The 20749-nt window shown below is 42.1% G+C and overlaps 1 protein-coding gene across 2 annotated transcripts in view; it reads right to left on the bottom strand.

Moving 5' to 3' along the window:
• Positions 1-20081, bottom strand: part of LOC138295406 (cryptic protein-like) — a 71524-nt gene extending 51443 nt beyond the window's left edge. For both annotated transcript variants that reach the window (XM_069233677.1, XM_069233676.1), the window contains exon 1: positions 20024-20081. In XM_069233677.1, the coding sequence (XP_069089778.1) occupies positions 20024-20043 (20 nt within the window). In that variant the 5' untranslated portion in view covers positions 20044-20081. The remainder of the gene's footprint in view (positions 1-20023) is intronic.
• Between the last annotated feature and the right edge of the window lie 668 nt (positions 20082-20749).

Here is a 20749-nt window from a genome sequence, read left to right as displayed (position 1 = left end):
TGTAAATTGTCAGATCTGTGGGCACAGATCCTTAAAACACCTGGGGAAGGAATCCTTGTCCTTTCATTCCACTGCCACAGCCAAGACCACCTTAGCGGGCCTGAAAGTGGAACATTGTATACAGCAGCATTGATTTCTGTGGACCCCTCACAATCATTCCTGGAGGCCCGGGACTTCCGCTGAATCACTGCTGGAAGGCTGGACCCCAGCCTGAGCATTTTTGATGATTTGTACCAAAAAGCAAAAAAAAAAAAAAAAAAAAAAAAAAAAAGAGAAACGGGCACAAATTATTAAATATTTTATTTAATTAACAAAAAATAAAATACATTTTAATGGGAAAGTGGGAGCTTTTCCAAATTCAATTGAGGTAAATTGTCCAATCTACATTCTGTTTGATGCACTTGCACTGTTCCAACAATGAATCTGAAGATACTAACATTTTTTTAGCCTCCAATTTCGAATTCCTTTACATTTACAAAACGAATTAAAAATGTGTTGTACATTTGGCTTCTTAATGTGCACTTTATTATTGTGGTATTTAATTTTCGAAGCAGTCACTGACCCCCTGATTATGCTTTGCAAACCACAAAGGTCCCTGGGCCACATGTTAAGAAACCACTGGCACAGTGTCCACTATAGCCAGTACAGCCCATGGTAGCAGGCTATACAGGCCATTAAATTAAAGGCCTTTAACAAGGGAGCCGGACTTTAAAGCCGGTATAGACCAGCTACGGAAGGCTATAAAGCTACTAGAACATTCCACCACCAGAAGGCAGAATGTTCTCATAAATAAATGTTGGAGCTCCGGGCTTCTACCAGCCATTAGAAGCCTCAAGCATTCAATTGTTTTCAATGGAGCTCACAATCATCCAATGTTCTAATAATGTATAATTTCAAGTCCATTATTACCCATTGCCTTTGCAAATGCATTTTCCCAAATCCCTTCCACCCAAACAGGACCCGAGGAGAGCAGCACTTTTTTATCTAATTACCTTTAAAAAAAGATGCCAACCATTAGCAAAGTTAATGAGTCAGTATTTGATACACTAACATTTACAGAGGTGTGCACAAATATCTTCTATTATAGCAGACCTATTGGCTTTGCCATAGGTGATAAAATCACTTATTAAAAATAGTGATTTACTAATAGCCAAGTGTAGGGGTGTTTTTGTTTAACAATTAAACAGTTTGAAATTTTACACAAATCCAACTGATCTCTAATCATTATCTATGCTCAGTTCTAAAAACAAGTGTCTCACATAAATATATCAATAGAAACCCAGGCACTGAATTAAAAACATGCTTGTGTTTTTCTAATATTTCGCAAACCACACAAAATGGCACTTTACAGTATAATATCTGCATTATGGGACGAAATGCTGCATTATTCACAGACCTTAATGATTCTATTACCCGCGGCAGTGGTTACCACACTCCGTGACTGAAGATATAACAGTTCTGCCTGAGACTGAACAGATGATGCTATAGAAACCACTGGTGAGGAAGATACCTTACAATAAACTGCATCAACCATGCTGCTAAATTTTCAAGACTGGACCTCTCAAGTGCCCCAATGCTGAATCACATTTGTGAAAGTGAAGTGCTTTGCTAGGATCCATGGTCAAAATGGTTAAAATTATGGTAATAGCTTTAGCTGTTTTAGATGGTAAATAATACATTTGGTCCAATTCTACCAGACGCCTAAAAATGTTTTCATCAAGGTCTGTATTTTATCACTTTGTAGAATGATATGAACTGGTATCTTAAATGCTCTGTCACAGGTTTATGCTTGAACTTTACATACTGCACATTAGGTTTATGCTTTTTTGCACAGAATTTTTTTTGTCTTTGAATAAAGTGCCGTAAAAATAGCAGAACAGTTTGATAAGTACTTAAGTTACATTCCAAGTAAGCCTTTAGTTAAATTAAAATGCAGAGCTCTGCTGTTCGAGATCTTGACATTCTCTTCAAGAAGGCATCTGCCTTCATCAAAAAGCCACTACAAATGTGCTGAAACAATTCACTCATCAGAAGACCAATACTAAGACATGCTTCACAGTCTCAAAGCAATAGCTGAGGGGGGCTGATTTACACTCAACAGTAAGATGAATTTGGCAGACCTCAAAACTCCAGGCTTCCAAAGTTAAGTATTGATTTACGTCTTTAGTTGTATCAAATACAATTCCAGTAAAAGTTGGCCGACATGTTTCTGCCCTCTGCTGGGAGCCGTGGAGGGTCTCGGGGCATTCTTCAGGACCTAGGATCCCTTACCATTGTGCAAAATGCAGATAGATAAGACTCTCCTCAAGAACGGGGGAGGGGGGAGAAACAACAAAATATTGTCATGCGTTGATAGAACGGGCCTACCTTAGGCAAGGAACTACCTCGCGGAAGCCTGAAGGGATAGAGCAGGGACCCCTGCTTCTCGAGACCGGCTCCTTCTGGCTCAAGTAATTTCTTGCAGGTGCGCTCAATCAACGAATGGATATTTAATCCGACCCAACGCTGGACTCCACACCTCAAGCGGTCCAGCGAGGGGTCGGGATAGGCGCACAGCGAGTGCCTCCTTTGATGTAGTAAGTGCCTCTGCACTTGCTGTGCAGCAGACCTCCAGCTACAATACAGATAAGCCTATAAGCCTGAATGATTGAGTATACCCTTTAAACTTTGTATGTATGAGCTCGTGGTTTACCTGTTTAATTGCGATTATGAGCGGCAGCTAAGCACTCCCTGCATTACATTTACATGTATGTGCACATGTGGTTTACCCGATTAATTGCGATTATTAGTGGCAGCTAAGTTCTACTTGCATTATATTTGATGAACCTTGACTATAACAGCCTGTGTGTGTCTGATCCTACACAGTAGGCACCACCACAGCTCTCGTTTAGCAACAAGGGCTGGGCATTTCCTCCTTCCTCCACTATTAATGGACACCTACTGTGTCCCTCAGTATATATACACATACATATATATTTCTTTCAAATCTCATGACAGATGTCATCCATGTTTCCATCCTCCCCCTTTTCCCTCCCCCCTGAAGAGTGTGACAATAAGGGGACACTCCCCCTCCTGGAAACTGAGGCTAGTTGCCTCTATCATTAGGGTAAGGACATTTGTTTCTTTTCAGAACCATGTCTTCACTGTGTGCTCCGCATGACTTTGGCTTGCCGTGGCACTTGTTTATATGTATATTTATATTTCATTCTTGTATAGAGTGTGTTGTGCGTGTCTTTTGGGGTTTTTTTGTTGATGAATTTACCTTCTCTATCCCTTCAGGCGTCCGCGAGGTAGTTCCTTGCCTAAGGTAGGCCCGTTCTATCAACGCATGACAATATTTTGTTGTTTCTCCCCCCTCCCCCGTTCCTGAGGGGAGTCTTATCTATCTGCATTTTGCACGATGGTTGGGGATCCTAGGCCCTGAAGAATGCCCAGAGACCTGCCACAGCTCTCAGCAGAGGGCAGAAACATGTCAGCCAACTTTTAGTGAGGTGACCCAGTGAGTCCTTGTTCTCACCGTGGTGTCCCACCCCATTTTTAGTCGCACCAGCAGTTACCACCATTAAAGTGTAGACTACACAGGTGACTGCCTAGGTGCTTTTTTATCCCCGTAGTTTAACTGGATCCCATTATTTCCAGATAAAATATATTTACGCACTCCCTCCCATTCTTTTAACGGCAAGGTTGAGTCCGCCCAGGTGGTATTATACGACCTGGGTGGGGCTAGGTGATCAAATGATGAAGCATGACACTATATAGTGTGTGAGACCACCTAGTCCGTAAAAGGAATTCCCTCCACCCACTTGCCACTACACCCACACCATGCATTCTCTGAACCCAACGCGGTCCAAGAGCCCACAGACAGTCTCCCGTATACTGAGCTCTACATCACCGGTGAACCCCATACTTTCTTGTGGTAACTAGTCTTTCGTTGAGGGATCTAGTATGGGACGTTTCCCACCAAATATATATTTCTGATCTTCCTCACAACTGTTAGTGTGATTGTTCAAATACAATTCCAGCCAAAGGGACACAGTCTGAAGGACAGAGCAGATTTTAAAAAGCATTTATGCACCCCACACAGGACACTGGAGTATTCAACATTTTCCTCATTTTAACTATACTTAACTATAACTCGCGGTCTAAGGTAACTATAACTCACGCCCCCACCATGCAGTTCTCTTCTAATTTAACTTCTGCTTTAATGATATTTTTTTATTGACGTTCTAAAAGTTGTCATGAGTGCTGTAATACCTGGGGTAATTAGCAGTGCATGGCAAGAGCGCGAGGTATAGTTACCTTAGACCGCCAGTTATAGTTACTTGAAATATCTAAAACTGCTGAATTTCTATGGTTTTGTTCGAGTAAATTCCGAACCTAACTATAGTGTCCCTGTAACCTTTCAGTGAATTTCAAAGATTTTTTTATTTAAATTTCTCAACCATAACATCCCTGTAACCTTTGTTTTTAGTAAATTTCTATATTTTGTAATGTAAAATAATTTTCATTACTATACCTGCAGCCAGTCCCTTCGGCCAACCTCCCTAGCCACCCAACCCCACGCTGCACACGGCCTCTGGCCATGCACAGCAGAAGTTGGCTGCAAGGCCTGTCTCGGTGTGAAAGTGTGAGTGTGAAAGGGTCTGTGTGGGTATGAGTGTGATTGTGATTGTGACAGTGTCTGATTGTGCTCCAATAAATGAAAGATGCATTCACCTCCAAAAAGGTTTTCAGATCGTTTTTGAATATGGAATCGTAAAGTAAACACTTGCTTTGCTTTCGCCAAGCCCAGGAGTTAGGATCATTTGTCCTTTCCAGAAGTGGAGCTTCAACTGGCACACCTGCTACATTTATATTTGTAAGTGCTTCCTGTTGAGGTTTTATTTCTGTGAAATGAGCATCATGGCCAGAACGGAAGCTTACCTGCTCCGTCCACCAAGAGTCCAATTGGCACAAATAGTCCACCCAACTGGAGCACTTTTTAGGTCGAGCATTGGCAGCGCACAAGCCTGCTTTTGCTTTTCAACTTGTTATCTATTCTGTGGGGTGAAGCCACGCCCACACCCATCACTTTTATTTGTGGATGGGCTTGCCTATTAAAATTGATTCGAGTTTATTGGAGAAAGGCATAAACATCATGCCTTTTCCAGTGTTCAGCCCTCCTAGAAAGCACTGGCCAACTACTGAAAACATAAAAGGTTACATGTTTTCAGAATGGTTTCTGGACTACTTTATCTTTTTATTTCCTATGCAGCGCAAGCTTACTGGGTTTTACACAGCGTGATCACGGTAATTTTTTTTCTAAAATATTTGTTTATTTTCCCCGTACCCATCCACACCCCCGCCATCCCCTTGAGATTTACATGGGCTCCACTGCACATATGCTTTGCCACGCGTCTTCTAATTTACAACGCTAATAGGTTGAGCAAACTCGACACCCATTGCAAATTCTTGTTGAGCCTACCTCAATCACAGACTCTCCTGCTAGACATCTCTGCTCCACTGACCAGGGAGTCACCAACTTCCCCCGCATCTAGAAGACCACAGCCAGAGAAAGATCCTTCTCCCACATCACTGCCAAGACCTGGAACATCCTCCCCATCCTTCTTAGGCAATCCCCCACCCTGTCAGTTCAGGAAGGACCTCAAAACATGGCTCTTCGAATGATCAGCGCACGCCTCCTCCAACCCCACCAGCGCCTCGAGTCCCTTAAGGGTGAGTAGCCACACTTTACACATCCCTGATTGATTGAATATTTCCACTAAATAGATATTTTCTGCATGACATGGCACACTCAGTTCCATTGAACAAAGATCAAATTTTCATGTTTGATCATGTCTTAGTTGTGTAACTAGGGAGTCAATTTTTAACTGTTTCCACTGACAATTCACACATAGCTATACACAAGACAATCACTAGAATTGCATCAAGAATCAGATTTTATATTCTTAGACCACTGGGGTATTGTTTTGCCCAAATTATATCCATGCGATGAGTTACCCAAACAATATTGACGCCTTCTCTTAGGCTGTCCATACATCTCTGTAGTTGAAGCACCATATCTTCTGCCCACTAAACACATTTGTCTGCTGAACACATTTCTGAATAAAAGCTTAGCAGGGAGTGACTCAATGTTCCTTAAGATCTTTTAAGGCCTGTGAGGGTGTCTCTTAAGTATTGTATGTACTTTATTTCTGTATTCTGCTTGATTTTATGTATTTATCCCGTACATTTTATGTATTGCCTATAATGAATCAGAATTATTTATTTGAGGCTTGTAATTACTTATGAGATGACAGTATGAATAACAATGAAGACATTGGAAATAATGTAGCTGCCTACACCCACAGTCTAGGCCTTAGGCAACCAGGTCAGACTTTCTTTCAGTGGGTATTCTCTGTTTAACATTAAGATTGTACTTTCCATTCCAGATTTATCATAGCAAAAAGACCTTAAAACCACTTAAGTACTAGTTATGTCAAACAACCACCTGCAGACACCTAAAAAATTACATATCACATGGAGCAGAAGAGAAGCCATACTGCCCTATATTGGGGATAAAATTAGACTGCTTCATTTATTAAATGTTTCAGGTTTGACAGGAATAGTAAGCTTACCCCAATGATCGTGGTGTGATCACCTAAGAGATGGTAATCAATCCAACCACCATTACTTTACTGGACATTCAAAGTAAATGTGATTGTTCAATATCTCACTTATATGCCATTGTTCTAGGTACTGAACGCATTCACCTGTTTGAGACCCAAACCTCAGGTATGGAATACAGAGACTGACAAGCTATATTACACACATGAGGTATATATGAAGGTAATACTACTTACTACATTGGGATGGGTACAGAACAAAATAACTCCTTACAGTAATGAAAGTTTCAAGCACCACACCTGGTAGTCATTCCACAACCACAGGCTCTGGGGTTAGTGCTCCTGCTGGTCTCAAATCCTGTGAATCTATGTACCTGTTACTACTTTCGATTTACGTACAATATTGACTAGTTGAGAGATTTTATGGACCAAATGTTTATTCACTCCTTTATGGGTATGGATAATATAGTTAGAATTTCACACAAGGCATGTTCATTCACTAAGTGATAGCTCAATACAAGTTCAGCTTCACCTGCCAGCCCGAAGTGTGACTATTGTTAAGTAGCTGATTAGGCAGCCTTTTCTCTGGACGACCCCATAGATTGTGAAACCATAAGAAAAACTCAGCTTTAAAAAGTGTTGCAAACAAGATTTTTTCAAAACTAGGCTAAAATGAACTGTACAGGCATCTCACCCTAACATGTATGAGGGCACATCAGCAGAAAGCAACAAATTACACTCTTTGTTGTAGATTAGTACTTTGCTTGCCTTTGAATTTAGGATTTTAGATATTTGAATTAAATCGTTCAGAAGCCAGACCTGGCCCTAAAAAACATTGCCTGCAATCTAACATCCAGAATTCTCAGCTTAGGGACAGACACTCAGGATTCAATTGGTTTGGTACTATAATCAACGCTGCACAGTTGAGGACAACTTTTTCACCTATCACAATTTACTATTTTTTGGTGACAAATGGAACTTTCACTTCATGGCGACATTTGGACGGCTCAAAGCATCAGCACCCATGTCAGAATAACTTTAGCAGGAAAAATGATTAAACATCCATGTGTCATGTAGAACAGGAGCAGATTGTAGAAGTGGGTTATTGTTGACAACAGCTGAACTCTATCAAGAACTCCTGAAGCCTAGATAGATCAATTTGAAGATAACATTTAAAAGAAAACGACTTAAGCCTGAAAAAAAGACAGCATGCACATCTAAATTTATACAGATATTTACAGAGGAACAAACGGTTACATTTTACAGCTCACCTTCAGGTATTCAAAGGAAAAAATACATTGGTGCACAGCCTCAGATATCACAATGAGTCCTGGAAAAGACTACGGCAGAATAAAGGAGATTGGGGTAGTCAGCAAAGCAATATACATTTGAAGAGTGGAGTTAAAAGGACGGAGGAGTTTTGAAATCGTTGTAGAAAGAATCAATGTTTGGTGAAGGCAAGCCAGGAAAGTTTCAGAGACAAAAGAAATGTTCCTGATGCCAATGAAGCAGAGGCACTGTTTCATTACCAAAACACCTTAGCTGAAGGGGGAGAGTCAAGATAATTCTCTGCAGAATCAGGGTAAATGGAGCTCTTTATTCATCCATTCACTGTGAGCCATCAGGAATTCAGGGTTTTCAAACACTTCCCTCCAGGAATCCTGGAACCCAAAGCAGACAACACGTAGGCTCAGCTGGTCAGGAACTGGTATTTTTAATGGAACAGTGGCTCCTCTCCACTTGCCAAAATAACTGGACTAGTTCTAAGCCTTTAGAGGATGCTCAGAGCATCTCATTTACAAAGCCTCTGTTCCACTTGAGGAACCTAAGGAAGTTTCTTGAAACAAGCACTATCTGCATTGCTTACAGTTGATGCACTTAAGCATCAATTTCAAGTCAGCCTTAGTGTCTGATAATTATTTGCAGGATTTTGAAAGCACTATTTTATTTCTCATCTGGTGCATTGCAGGAATGGTCTCTTAAGCACTCTTTAGCTAGGAGTATGTATACTCCTAAGGACCTTACATATGCATCTGCCAGATGCATGTATATAGATCAGGGGCCTAGGTAGATCCTGGTAATAGCACCTGCTACTAGGACACTATGCACATGGAAAGATTTGGGGTATAATCACAGTTCACTGGGAGGTCCTGCAGCCAAATCAGTGGGTACCTTGTACAAGACAAATATGTTGCTTCGCCATAAAGGTATTCCTCTGGTGCTTACTAGTAGGAGTAGTAAATATGCAAATACCCCTGTACTAGAGGAAAAGGTTCCAATAAGGTGGTTCTTACTGTACTACATTTGTAACCCGTATGATGCATAATCATCCTGCAACGTAGCTTTACTTTGGAGTCCAGCACACTTAGAGCATTAACACATGAATTTTGTACAAACCGAGTGCCTGGACAAGGGTTAGGTGATTGTTCCTTACAGATCACGGTAATAGGTGTACTAGTTGATAATGGGGCATGTCCACCTTCCAAACTGGCAGTAGAAGGATGCTTATTCTGAACTGGAGGTTTGGGGTATGAAATAAATAAGGGAACACTAAGAATGATCAAATCTTGGGCATATTTAAAACCTTTGTACTTATCTTTTCCATTTTGGTTATACATGTATCACCAGGTTAACTGAGTAATCCTGAGGCGGGAGGCTATTCCGACGATTACTCACGATCGGAACGCCGGTTTCACAAATGTAAATCATACTTCGTTTTAACATCAGATGGTTATGAACCCTTTAAGTAAGGGCGTTCTTGAAATAGAATACATTGGGATCTATTAACAGACGGTTGAGATTCACAGTACTCCAGTTTGAGGAACACGATAGACTTAGCGATGAGCCCTGATGAAGTCAACGGGATAATCCCAGGACGAAACACGTGTTGGCTGTGGGGTCAAATTGGAACAATGCATATGGACAATTACCTTGTGTGCAAATGTGGGGAAAGATACATTGGGTGCTACAACAGATCCAGTTCCACAAGGAAATAAACCAAATACATTTAATATATTTAGAAAAGAGGATAGGGTCAACAAAGCTCCTGGACCAAGATTTTCAATTGCAAAACGTAAGATGATGCAAGTAGAAAAAGGATGGAAATATATGTGGCAGCCATAGGGCCTTAGAAATAGAGTGAAAGGTGATAAAAACTGGAGATCGTAGTGAGTTCTACCACCATGTTAAAGAGTATTGTTAAATACTATTCATTCCGCCAGCATCTCATCTGCTTAATTACAGTTCCAGTCTTCTGTCATTAGTTTATGATTCTTTGCCTTTAAAAGTACTTGTCAGGGACTTTAAATTAGTTCATGTAGATTCAGTGGAGATGAGACTTAGTTCAATATTAATACCGTGTAGATTTGGTAGGAAAGGTAAGTATCTATTGTTTCACCCTTTCCACTTAAAGGGTATAAATACTGTTCTCTGTTCCCTTCTCAGTAGAGGAGGAAGCATGTCCCACCTCTAAGGAATAGATAGGATTGCCGACAAGAGCACTCAGAGCCACTGTAAGAAGCCATGTGGCATCAATTGTACCTTAACAGCAATCTGTACATCTGTATTTGAGAAACAAATAGCAGAATACATATGAAAAGTGATTTAAAGAAACAATATTTAAAGTTACTCAGCTCAGACTAGGGTCAACATTCCTAAATAATTGTACCATTAATTTCATATAATCTTACATTTTAAATGTCAGTCCAGCAAGGCATGGCTACCGGTAGTAAATTTACACTGAATAAACACTTTAAGCTTGTGCATTTCAGCGTCTGCAGAGTTGCAGGTAGAAAACATCAGGCCCCTTGGGAAATCAAAGGTAATGCTGTGCTTTAAAAACTCAACTCTAAGAGGTGGGCTTAGAACAGGACTGGCGACACCGACTTCTCATATTAATCTGGTGCACATAAAACATATGCTCGCCTTGAATATCTTCTACTCGATATTCCAGACATCTTGGAGGCCACGCAAGAACCATTGACCCTATCAGACCATGGTACAATAACTTGCACACTCTCCAAAAACATGCAACACAAGGACCTGCACCGCCCACCCCTGGCAGCTTCAGGACTCTTCTCAAAGACCAAGTGATGGTCTCCAATATCACCAGGAGTATTACAGAATGCATCACACGCAACACTGGGGACACATCAGCTGCTACCATTTGAGACACTGAAGGTGGTCCTCAGAGGGACTTTTATAGCAGAGGTCGCTCAACTAAAATGGTTGCACAGTGTCCTCCAGGAGCTAAGGGAAGACCTTCTAGCTCTGGAACAGGAATAGAAATATACCCACTCCAAGATTACATAGAGGAAAATTCTTAAGACCTGGGGAAAACTTAAACTCCTCAAAATAGATAAGGCTGTCTTCTCCCTTACTAAGTTAGACAAATATTATGCCCTAGGAAATATGTTGGGGAAGGTATTAGCCATGGCGCTCAGTCAAACAAGCCCGCACCCACATCTCAACTCCAGGATTGGGACAGGCAGATTTCACATCAGACACTGATAAGGCTGAATGTTTTCAAGCCTTTCATTCAACCCTCTACACAAAAAGATACCAACCCATAATTACAGGCCTCTTATCTGACAGGTGTTTGCCAACCCTCCCACCCCCACCCAATATGTGTGCATCAGCAACCTTTAGATGAGGAGGAAATACAGCTGGCCATAGTGTAACTGTCCCCCTCCAAAGTGCCAGGGCCTAACAGCTTCATAGCTGCCTTTTGTAAGTGCTTTGCGTCCCCTTTCCTCCTCTATTGTTGAAAGGCTAACAGGAAACAGTAGAAGTGGGCCGAGGGACACCATCCATGGCTGAATCTACCATCTCCCTGCTTAAGCCTGGAAAGGAAACCAAAGAGTGTGGCTCCTATCACCCAATATCTTTACTAAATATTGAAGCAAAGATCTTCACTGAGATCGCCACCTTATGTCTTCAAGATTTCATGGGGGACCTAGTTCAAACAAATCAATCAGGCTTTATACCTGGGCAACAGGTATGAGACGTACTTACTCCCTCATGGTCTCCATCAGATGTGGAAAACACATTCAAAACCGTGGAATGGAGTTCATGTCAGGTGTTTTGCAACAGTTGGAGTTTGCAGACTTTAACCCCTTCCCTGCCAGCCCTTTTCCCCCTCAGGTGCCAGGCCTTTTTTGGCTATTTGGGGCAGGGCGCACTTAGGCCCTCAACCTTTTGTCCACATAAGCTACCCACGCCAAATTTGCGTCCTTTTTTCCCCAGCATCCTAGGGATTCTAGAGGTACAGAGACTTTGTGGGTTCCCCTGAAGGAGACCAAGAAATTAGCCAAAATACAGTGAAAAATTCATTTTATTTTTTTAAAAAATGGAAAAAAGGGCTGCAGAAGAAGGCTTGTTGTTTTTCCCTGATATGGGCAACAACAAAGGGTTTGCAGTGCTAAAATCACCAGCTTCTCAGCTTTCAGGAACAGGCAGACTTGAATCAGAAAACCCAATTTTTCAACACAATTTTGGCATTTTACTGGGACATACCCCATTTTTACGATTTGTTGTGCTTTCAGCCTCCTTCCAGTCAGTGACAGAAATGGGTGTGAAACCAATGCTGGATTCCAGAAACCTAAACATTTCTGAAAAGTAGACAAAATTCTGAATTCAGCAGTGGAATAGAAAATAACTGAAATAAAACAATATTGAAATTGAGGTAAAAACAGCTATTTTACCTCTAAGTTTACTCTAACTTTTCCTTCAATGTCAGATTTTTTAAAGCAATATACTGTTACGTCTGCTGGACTCCTCTGATTGCGGGTTATATAGGGCTTGTAGGTTCATCAAGAACCCTAGGTACCCAGAGCCAATAAATGAGCTGCACCTTGCAGTGGGTTTTCATTCTATACCGGGTATAAAGCAATTCATTTGCTGAAATGTAAAGAGTCAAAAATAGGTGTCAAGAAAACCTTTGTATTTCCAAAATGGGCACAAGATAAGGTGTTGAGGAGCAGTGGGTATTTGCACATCTCTGAATTCTGGGGTGCCCATACTAGCATGTGAATTACAGGGCATTTCTCAAATAGATGTCTTTTTTACACACTGTCATATTTGGAAGGAAAAAATGTAGAGAAAGACAAGGGGCAATAACACGTTTTGCTATTCTATGTTCCCCCAAGTCTCCCGATAAAAATGGTACCTCACTTGTGTGGGTAGGCCTAGTGCCCGTGACAGGAAATGCCCCAAAACACAAAGTGGACACATCACATTTTCTCAAAAAAAACAGAGGTGTTTTTTTGCAAAGTGCCTACCTGTGGATTTTGGCCTCTAGCTCAGTCGCCACCTAGGGAAATCTACCAAACCTGTGCATTTTTTAAAACTAGAGACCTAGGGGAATCCAAGATGGGGTGACTTATGGGGCTCTCACCAGGTTCTGTTACCCAGAATCCTTGCAATCCTCACAATTTGGCTAAAAAACACTTTTACCTCACATTTCGGTGACAGAAAGTTCTGGAATCTGAGAGGAGCCACAAATTTCCTTCCACCCGGTGTTCCCTCAAGTCTCCTGATAAAAATGGTACCTCACTTGTGTGGGTGGGCCAAGTGTTTGTGACAGGGAAGATGAGAATGCTGGGTGGTAGGGGTTTTGTGGATTCCTGCAGATTCCGGAATGTTCCATCACAAAATGTGGGAAATGTGTGCTTTCCAGCAAAGTTGCAGGTTTGCAGGGCATTGTGGGTAAGGAAATGGTGCGGGGTGCATGTGAAGCACACCACCCTGGAATCAACTAGATGTTTAGTTTTCAGATGTGTCTAGGTCTTGTGGATTTTTCTACATGGCAGCGTGCCAAAGTGTAAAAAAAAAAGAAAAAAAAAAAGTGCAGCCCTCACCATTCCAAGTGGGACAATTTTGAGAGTTACCAAGCTCTCATGGCCCAAATGAGAAACAAAAAACAAAAATAATCAAATGTCTTCTTGCTTGCCATGGGATAAGATGTTTTAGTGTGCGGGGGAGAGCTGAATGACTGTTAGCCCCTTCGGTTCGGGTGGGGGCATAACCAGGCCCATACTGGTTGGTAGTCACCACCCCACTATTTTCTTTTATTCTTTTTATTCCCTGGCATCTAGTAGACTTTCTGTCCCCCTGGGGTGTGGATCGGGGGTAATTGCCCTATCTGCCCACTGGTGGGCAGAACAACTTTGGCCCCATTTATTTTGAAAAAAAATCTTCCCTTGTCTCTGGTGGGCTTTCTGCCCCCCCCCCCCCCTCGGGGGCAAATGGGCCTTCCAAAAATAGGCCAATCTGCCCCCAAGGGGGGCAGTTATGGCCAACAGTAATGTGCCCCCATGGGGATATCACAATGCCGATCTGGCCTAATAATTTGCAGAAATGGCCTAATAATTTGTCCCTCCCCCCAGGAGCGACCCTTGCCCAAGTGGTCGCTCCCCAAACAAAACAATAAAAAACAAAAAAATTAACCCTGGTGTCTAGTGGTTTTCTGCCCCCCCCACCCCCCCCCCCAGGGGCAGATCGGCCTAAATTTTAGGCCGATCTGCCCCCAGAGGGCAGAAATAGCCTAGAAATAAATTGCCCCCCTTGGGGAGTAGCCCTTGCCCAAGGGGCCGCTCCCCTTATCAGTAAATGTTTTTAAAAAATCCCCTGGTGTCTAGTGGCATTTCTGCTGCCCGATGGCATCGCGATCGGGTAGCAGAAATGCTCAGAGACATGAAAGGAGAAGAAAGGCCGTACCCCTCCTTTCAAGCCTCTCTGCCCCCTCCACGTGATCAGAGGAGAAATGCTTTTGCATTTCTCCTTCGATCAGCGCTGGAAGCTGAGCTTCCAGCACCTGGAAGGCCTCTAATGAGGTCAGCACGCAAAAGCTCGCTGACGTCAGACACCATGGGGGTGTCACGAGGAGGGGCGGGGTGGAAGGAGAAGAGATTCCCCTTCCATCTCTTCCCAGGGGAGGGGGATGCGCAGCCATCTGGGGGAGCGCTAGGGGGGCCCGGGCAACCGGTGCAGAGGACGAGACCACCTCGTCCAGCATAGGCTTCTATCAGGCTATCATTCCCTGAGTGCTAGTATCTGGTTAAATGGTATGCTAACCAATATAGTCACCATATCCAGGGGAACCAGACAGGGACGTCCCCTGTCACCCTTAGTTGCTCTTACACTGGAGACCCTAGCCCAATGCATTAGAGCAAACTCCCTTACCAGGGGCATGATGTTTGCCATGCAAGACAAAGCTGACTATGTTTGATGGCAATATACTAGTCTCTAACTGAACTGGGCTTGTCTCTATGCCTCTTAATGGCAGACTTAGAGGCCTACAAGAAAATCTCAGGATTCAAGATTAACTTGATAACTAGAGATCCTCAATCTCTCTACACCAGAGCCTGCTCACTTCAACTCCAGACATTTCCCCTGGAACAGGCGCTGGCCCCACATTGTTCCTGACATACCATGTAGTTGCAGCATCTGAGAAGGGTGGTGAAAGCCAAATTAGGCAGTTGGACACATTAAACACTGTCCCTTTTAGGGCAGGTGGCAGCCATCAAGGTGGCTATTCTACCAAAGATTCTTTACATCTTCCATACCTTGACTCCTTCAATCCTGAAAGACCATCCCAGAACTCGTTCTGCTGCACATACCTCTCGGTGGGAGAGCTGATCACCTCTCAAGACACCAATGCGCTCTTAAACCACATTTAAGGGGCTTAGGTGTACCCAACCTAGCCTACTAGAATGCTGTGGCACACCTTTGTGTTCTTACCCATTGGACCAGACGAGAAACTGACAAGTGGTGGTGTATGGTAAATCATTATGCAGCAGTGGTCCTGTGGGAAATCCGATGGAAACAGACCTCAGAGAATGGATGTCCTATAGATCTGTCACTAAGGCCACTCTGAAAGTATTGGACAAAGTGGCAACTAAAAAAAACACCTTGCGCCCTTTCCCTCACCCTTTACTCCCCCTTTGTGTGAACAGCGACTTTTCTGTTGGCCTGAATGGGGAACACAAAGGCTTGGCTACAGAGTGCTGCAAAACAGTATGGGATATTTTTTAGGGGGTCTCTATTAAGTCCTTTAATCAGCTGAAGCTAGACTATGGCCTGTCAGAAGCAGAGTGATTTAGTTACCTAAAATGACAACATTGCATCCTTCCCCTGGGGATTCAGGTGGGTGCTACCTGAGCTATGCCCTTTGAGAAATATAGACTCCATTGCACTGACGACACTCACGCCACATCTAAGATTTATGCTGCGCTAAACACCAAGGGGCATACAAACAAATTTCCCTTACGATCCTGGGAAAAGGATACAGGTATAACTAGACAATGTCCAATGGGACAAAATACTCTTCTGCATGCATCCCATCACACAACAGACGAGGGGAATGCTAGCCAAGATTCTATGCTGGCACTACACACATACCCACTTAGCCAAATTTTAGACAGGAAGAGACCCACGCTGCTGGTGAGTATGAGGGGAGAGGGTACATTGCTACACTATTATGGTCCTACCCAACCACTGTCCCCTATTGGGATGCTGTCTAACAGGGGCTAACTTCACTAGATCCCCCGAGGTCACTGTTTTGGGTCGACCTGATGAGATATCCCCTATGGGTGTGGAAGGGGCATTTAATCACCCATTTGCTTCTTGCTGCCAAACAATCTCTCCTGTCAGAGGCCAGCCTGTACCTCTAGGTGAACTCTGCTGGATGGAGAAACTATGGTGGGTCCTGGGCATAGAAAAACTGTCCTGAGAACTTGTGGGAAATGGCGGCTGCTGTTGGACTTCTTTGCCTCGGACTACAAGAAGTTGCCATGTCCTAGGCGACCTCTGGGTCATTAAAGTTCTAGAGGACTCCAAGATAGAGGCCTACTACTCCTCCAATTGTCCACCTAATACTGGCACCTCTTAGGTGCAGACTAGCATCCCGGGCTTCTGTTTTTAGTTTTTTGTCATAGTGATATCAATGTCTCTATCATTGATCATACCTTTCTACAGTGTGGAAGGGCTGCGGGAGGGTTTCTATTGGGTGAGGGCTGTTTTATGGATTTATTCTCCTGTTTTACAGACAAATGCAAATATAAACATTCAACCTTATAAATTCAGCACATCAGTTTGTCTCAATATCTCAGTGGAGATACCCCGGCTAAATTGGACTGTACTAGTAGCAAATAGGTAAATATCTGCCTTCAGATTTACATTTTAATCAAACCATTGGGAGTCAAATGGAATTAAAATTATTTCATCAACAAATTTAAAGCAGCGGGAATGCAGATTATAAACACGTCATAAGGTAAAAATAAAAATATACAGCTGAACTGGAAACTAAATCAAAGCAGACAGTTTACAAATGCTCTTTTGCAAAGTCCAAAAACAGTCAAACCTGTTTCTCCTGCACTTTTTCCATAATTAAAATGGAATTGCAGTCAGGAATGCTTTTTTTTTTTTTTTTTTTTTTTTTTTTTAACTCTCACCAAGCTCATTAACGACCTAAACCTTGCAGCTTTTGAACACCAGCTCCTCACTAAAGGAAAGGATGGGAGGTTTAAATTGGGAGTTGCAATGTATTGTATTAACTGTGAAAGCCAACAAGACACCGTTTTATAGTTTAACATCTCTGAAACAAAAGAAAGCTAGCTCAGATTAATTCAACTTTTCTCCCGTTTTTAGTAGCCACTGATCAATAAACACCTATCTGGTCCTTTAGCCATCTTCATTACTCAAAACATTACAACGCATACAGGCCTCTCGTTTTTAAATAAATCGAATAATGCACTGCAGAACACCACAACATAAATTAAAAAAAGAAACACTTTTAAAGACACTGACCGAAAACATTCTCCAGATCTAAATCCGTGGACATTAACTCCAAGTTCATTGCTTTCTCTTCACCTCAACATCCTCTGAATGACCCTTTGAAACAATTGAAGCAAACAGAGCGTGACCAGTAGCAGGGATTTATATCACCGCAGAGCTCAGCTGATTGGCCAGAAAGAGCTTTAAAAACTCAGAACACCTGCAGGATATTGATTCCTCAGCAAGTGAAGGAAGGGACAGGGTTAGAAATGAACAGACAATTTAACCCCCTGGGTCACTCAACCCCCAACACGCTGCTACTTTCAAGCCTGCACTATGAAAGGTAATATCAAAATGGCAAGTAGCAAAGAATACAGAAATCAAGACTAGACCTGACATTTGAAAAAAATAATTTACATGCACTCACCATATCTGCAACACACCATCACTTTAAAATGAACAGTAATATTCACAGACCCACCCATCAACTCAAATTATTTATACCTCTTGGTATTTGTGAATATAGGCTCCATAGGTCTTCTCCTGAGATCTCAACGGGGTTCTTTATAACTGCCATAAGGTCTCAACAGTGCTGAGCATCCTTTTCAGGAGTGAAGCAATGGTTGAAATTAAAGTAAACCCTAACTACAAGTCCCAAAATGCACTGTTGTGGTAAACAAAAGCCTAGCCTGTGAATGAGGCATCCCTGTGAGACTAAAGCAATTTAACACTCTACGAAGTCAGGGACAGCGTGGAGGGTTAAAGGGGTGGTGTGGAGGGATTCAGGAAACTTATTAGCTGGGATCCGTCCTCCAGAGCATTAGATGTAGACCTGCATATCTGACACCCGTGTTTTTTTTTTTACATTTGGATGTCCGTGGACCCCCACTAAATCGCTGTTGGAAGTGAGGGACCCCCAGCCCAAACAAATCCTACAATGTGAATCTCAAAAAATGCGCAAAAGCGCAGTAACAAATACAGATCAACCAAATACACAAATTATAAAACAGGTTCATTCACAATAAAGATAAGAATCGATTTTAATGGGAAAGTTGGAGCTTTTAACCATTTATTTCTAAAGGACAAAATGGATAACAGAATGTGAGACAATACAAGCAGAAGGAGGATGTACATATACATGGCAGCCATTGGGCGTTAGAAATAGAGCAGAAGGTGATAAAGCTGGAGACTAGTGTGTTCTACCACGTTAAGTAGGATTGTTAAATACTATTCATTCCGTCAGCATCTCATCTGCTCCCTCGCACAGTCAGTCTGCTGTGAGTGGTAAAAGCTTCTTAACTTAAATGTACTTGTCAGGGACGTTAAATTAGTTCATGTCGACTCAGTGGAGAGATGACATGTACTTCAGAATAAATATGTAGCAGATTTGGTAGAAAAGGTAACTTGTTTCATGCTCTCATTATGAAGGGTATAAACACTATTCTCTGTTCCGTTCTCGTAAGAGGGGAAAGCATGTCGCCCCTCTAGAAAATAGATAGGATTACAAACAAGGGCACATCTAGAGTCCCTGCAAAAAGCCACGTGGCATCAATTGCACGCCAATTCTCATCTGTATTTGAGAAAAATAAAACAACTGAATAGATAGGGAAAGCGATTAGACAACCAATATTTAAAATTGTTAATCTCAGAGGGTCAACATTCCTAAACCATTCTACCATCTATATTACGTAATCTTACATTTTAGTTGTCAGTCCAGCCTGGCTACTTGTAAAACCACTCTATGAATACATACTTCAAGGAAAGCTTGTGCACTCTGGTGTCTTAAATTGTATTAAAGAGGGTGGGGGGGGGGACAACAACAGACCCTTTAAGAAATCAAATCTATTGCTGTGTGCTTTAACAATTCATCACGTTTCACCAGTTTTGTGTCAACGTCTCAGTCAAGATGCCCTTGCTAAATTTCAATGTACTAGTAGCAAATAGGTGAAAGTCTGCCTTTAGTTTTACATTTTAATCACAAACCATTAAGAGTCTAGATTTGGAATAAAAATTCTCTCTCCAATACATATTTTAAAACAGAGGAAATGCAGATTATAAATAATGTCGCATAAGGTAAAATAAAGCAGTTGAAATGGAAACAATCAAAGCAGCCAGTTTAAAAATGGCTTTTTGCAAAGACCAAAAACAGTACAGCCCCAGTTACTCCTGCTCTTTTTACACAATTAATCACGAATTGCAGCCAGGCAGGGATGATTTCCTTAACTCTCTCACCAAGTTCATTAACTACACCTAAACCTTGCAGCTTTTGAACACCAGTACCTCATTGAAGGAAAGGATGGGAGGTTTAAATTGGGAACTTCAATGCCTTTAACTGTGAAACCCGACAAGACACCGTTTTATAGTTCAACATCCCTGAAACAAAAGAGAAAGCTGGCTCAGATTTAATAAACGTTGTTCCGGTTTTTAGCTGCCGCTGAAGAATAACAGCTAAGGTAAGAGGTTGTGCTTAAACCACACCCAAATTTCCTCATGACTGCCATTACTTCAAACATTTCAAAGCATTCAGGAGTCTGTTTTTTATGACTAGAGCAATGCACTGCAGAAAGTCCCAAAATAATATTTAAAAAAAGCAACTTTTTAAAGAGAATAACAGTAAACAATTCTTAAGAACAAAATCTACACACATCAACAAAACCAGGTGCATTCTTCTATCCTCACTCCAACATCCTCTGAAACAAGCCAAGCAAACAGAGCCTGCCCAGCAGGGGTTTATATCACATGAGAGAGCTCAGCTGATTGGTCAGCCAGAGTTAGAAAAAAACTCAGAAAACCTGCAGTATGTTGGAATCCTCAGCACGTGAAAGAATGGGCAGGGCTTACCAGGGTTTGAAATGAACTGACAATTTAAACCCCTGGGCACCCAGATTCAGCGCTTCTTTACCCCCCCCAACAGGGTTCTTTATGACTGCCATACTTGCTCAACAGTCCTGGCCATCCTTCTTTTCAGGAGTGAACGAATGGTTGCAACTAAAGTAAATCCTAACTACAAGTCCCAGAATGCACTGTTATAGTAAATGAAAGCCTGGTCTGTGAATAAAGCATCCCTGTGACATGAAGACCCAAAATAGTTAAGAAAAAAGTAATGTAGCACTGTACAAAAGCAGCAATAGAGTGGAGGATTCACGATGAGGTGTTGAGGCAAGGGATTCAGGTGGCTTATTAGTTGGGATCCTTCTCTAGAGGATTCCAAGTGGACCTGCATATATTTGAGTCCAGTGGGTCTTAACCTTTTGATGTCTATGGACCCCCACTAAATCACTATTGGAAGCCAGGGACCCCAACTCAAACGATGTCTACAATGTGAATCTCAGAAAACATGCAAAACTGCAAATACAAGTATAGATCATACA

This window comes from Pleurodeles waltl, chromosome 5, assembly GCF_031143425.1.
Source record: "Pleurodeles waltl isolate 20211129_DDA chromosome 5, aPleWal1.hap1.20221129, whole genome shotgun sequence".
Taxonomy (NCBI): Eukaryota; Metazoa; Chordata; class Amphibia; order Caudata; family Salamandridae; genus Pleurodeles; species Pleurodeles waltl.
The sequence above is the reverse complement of the archived record's forward strand: the minus strand, read 5'-3'. Positions and strand labels throughout refer to the sequence as shown.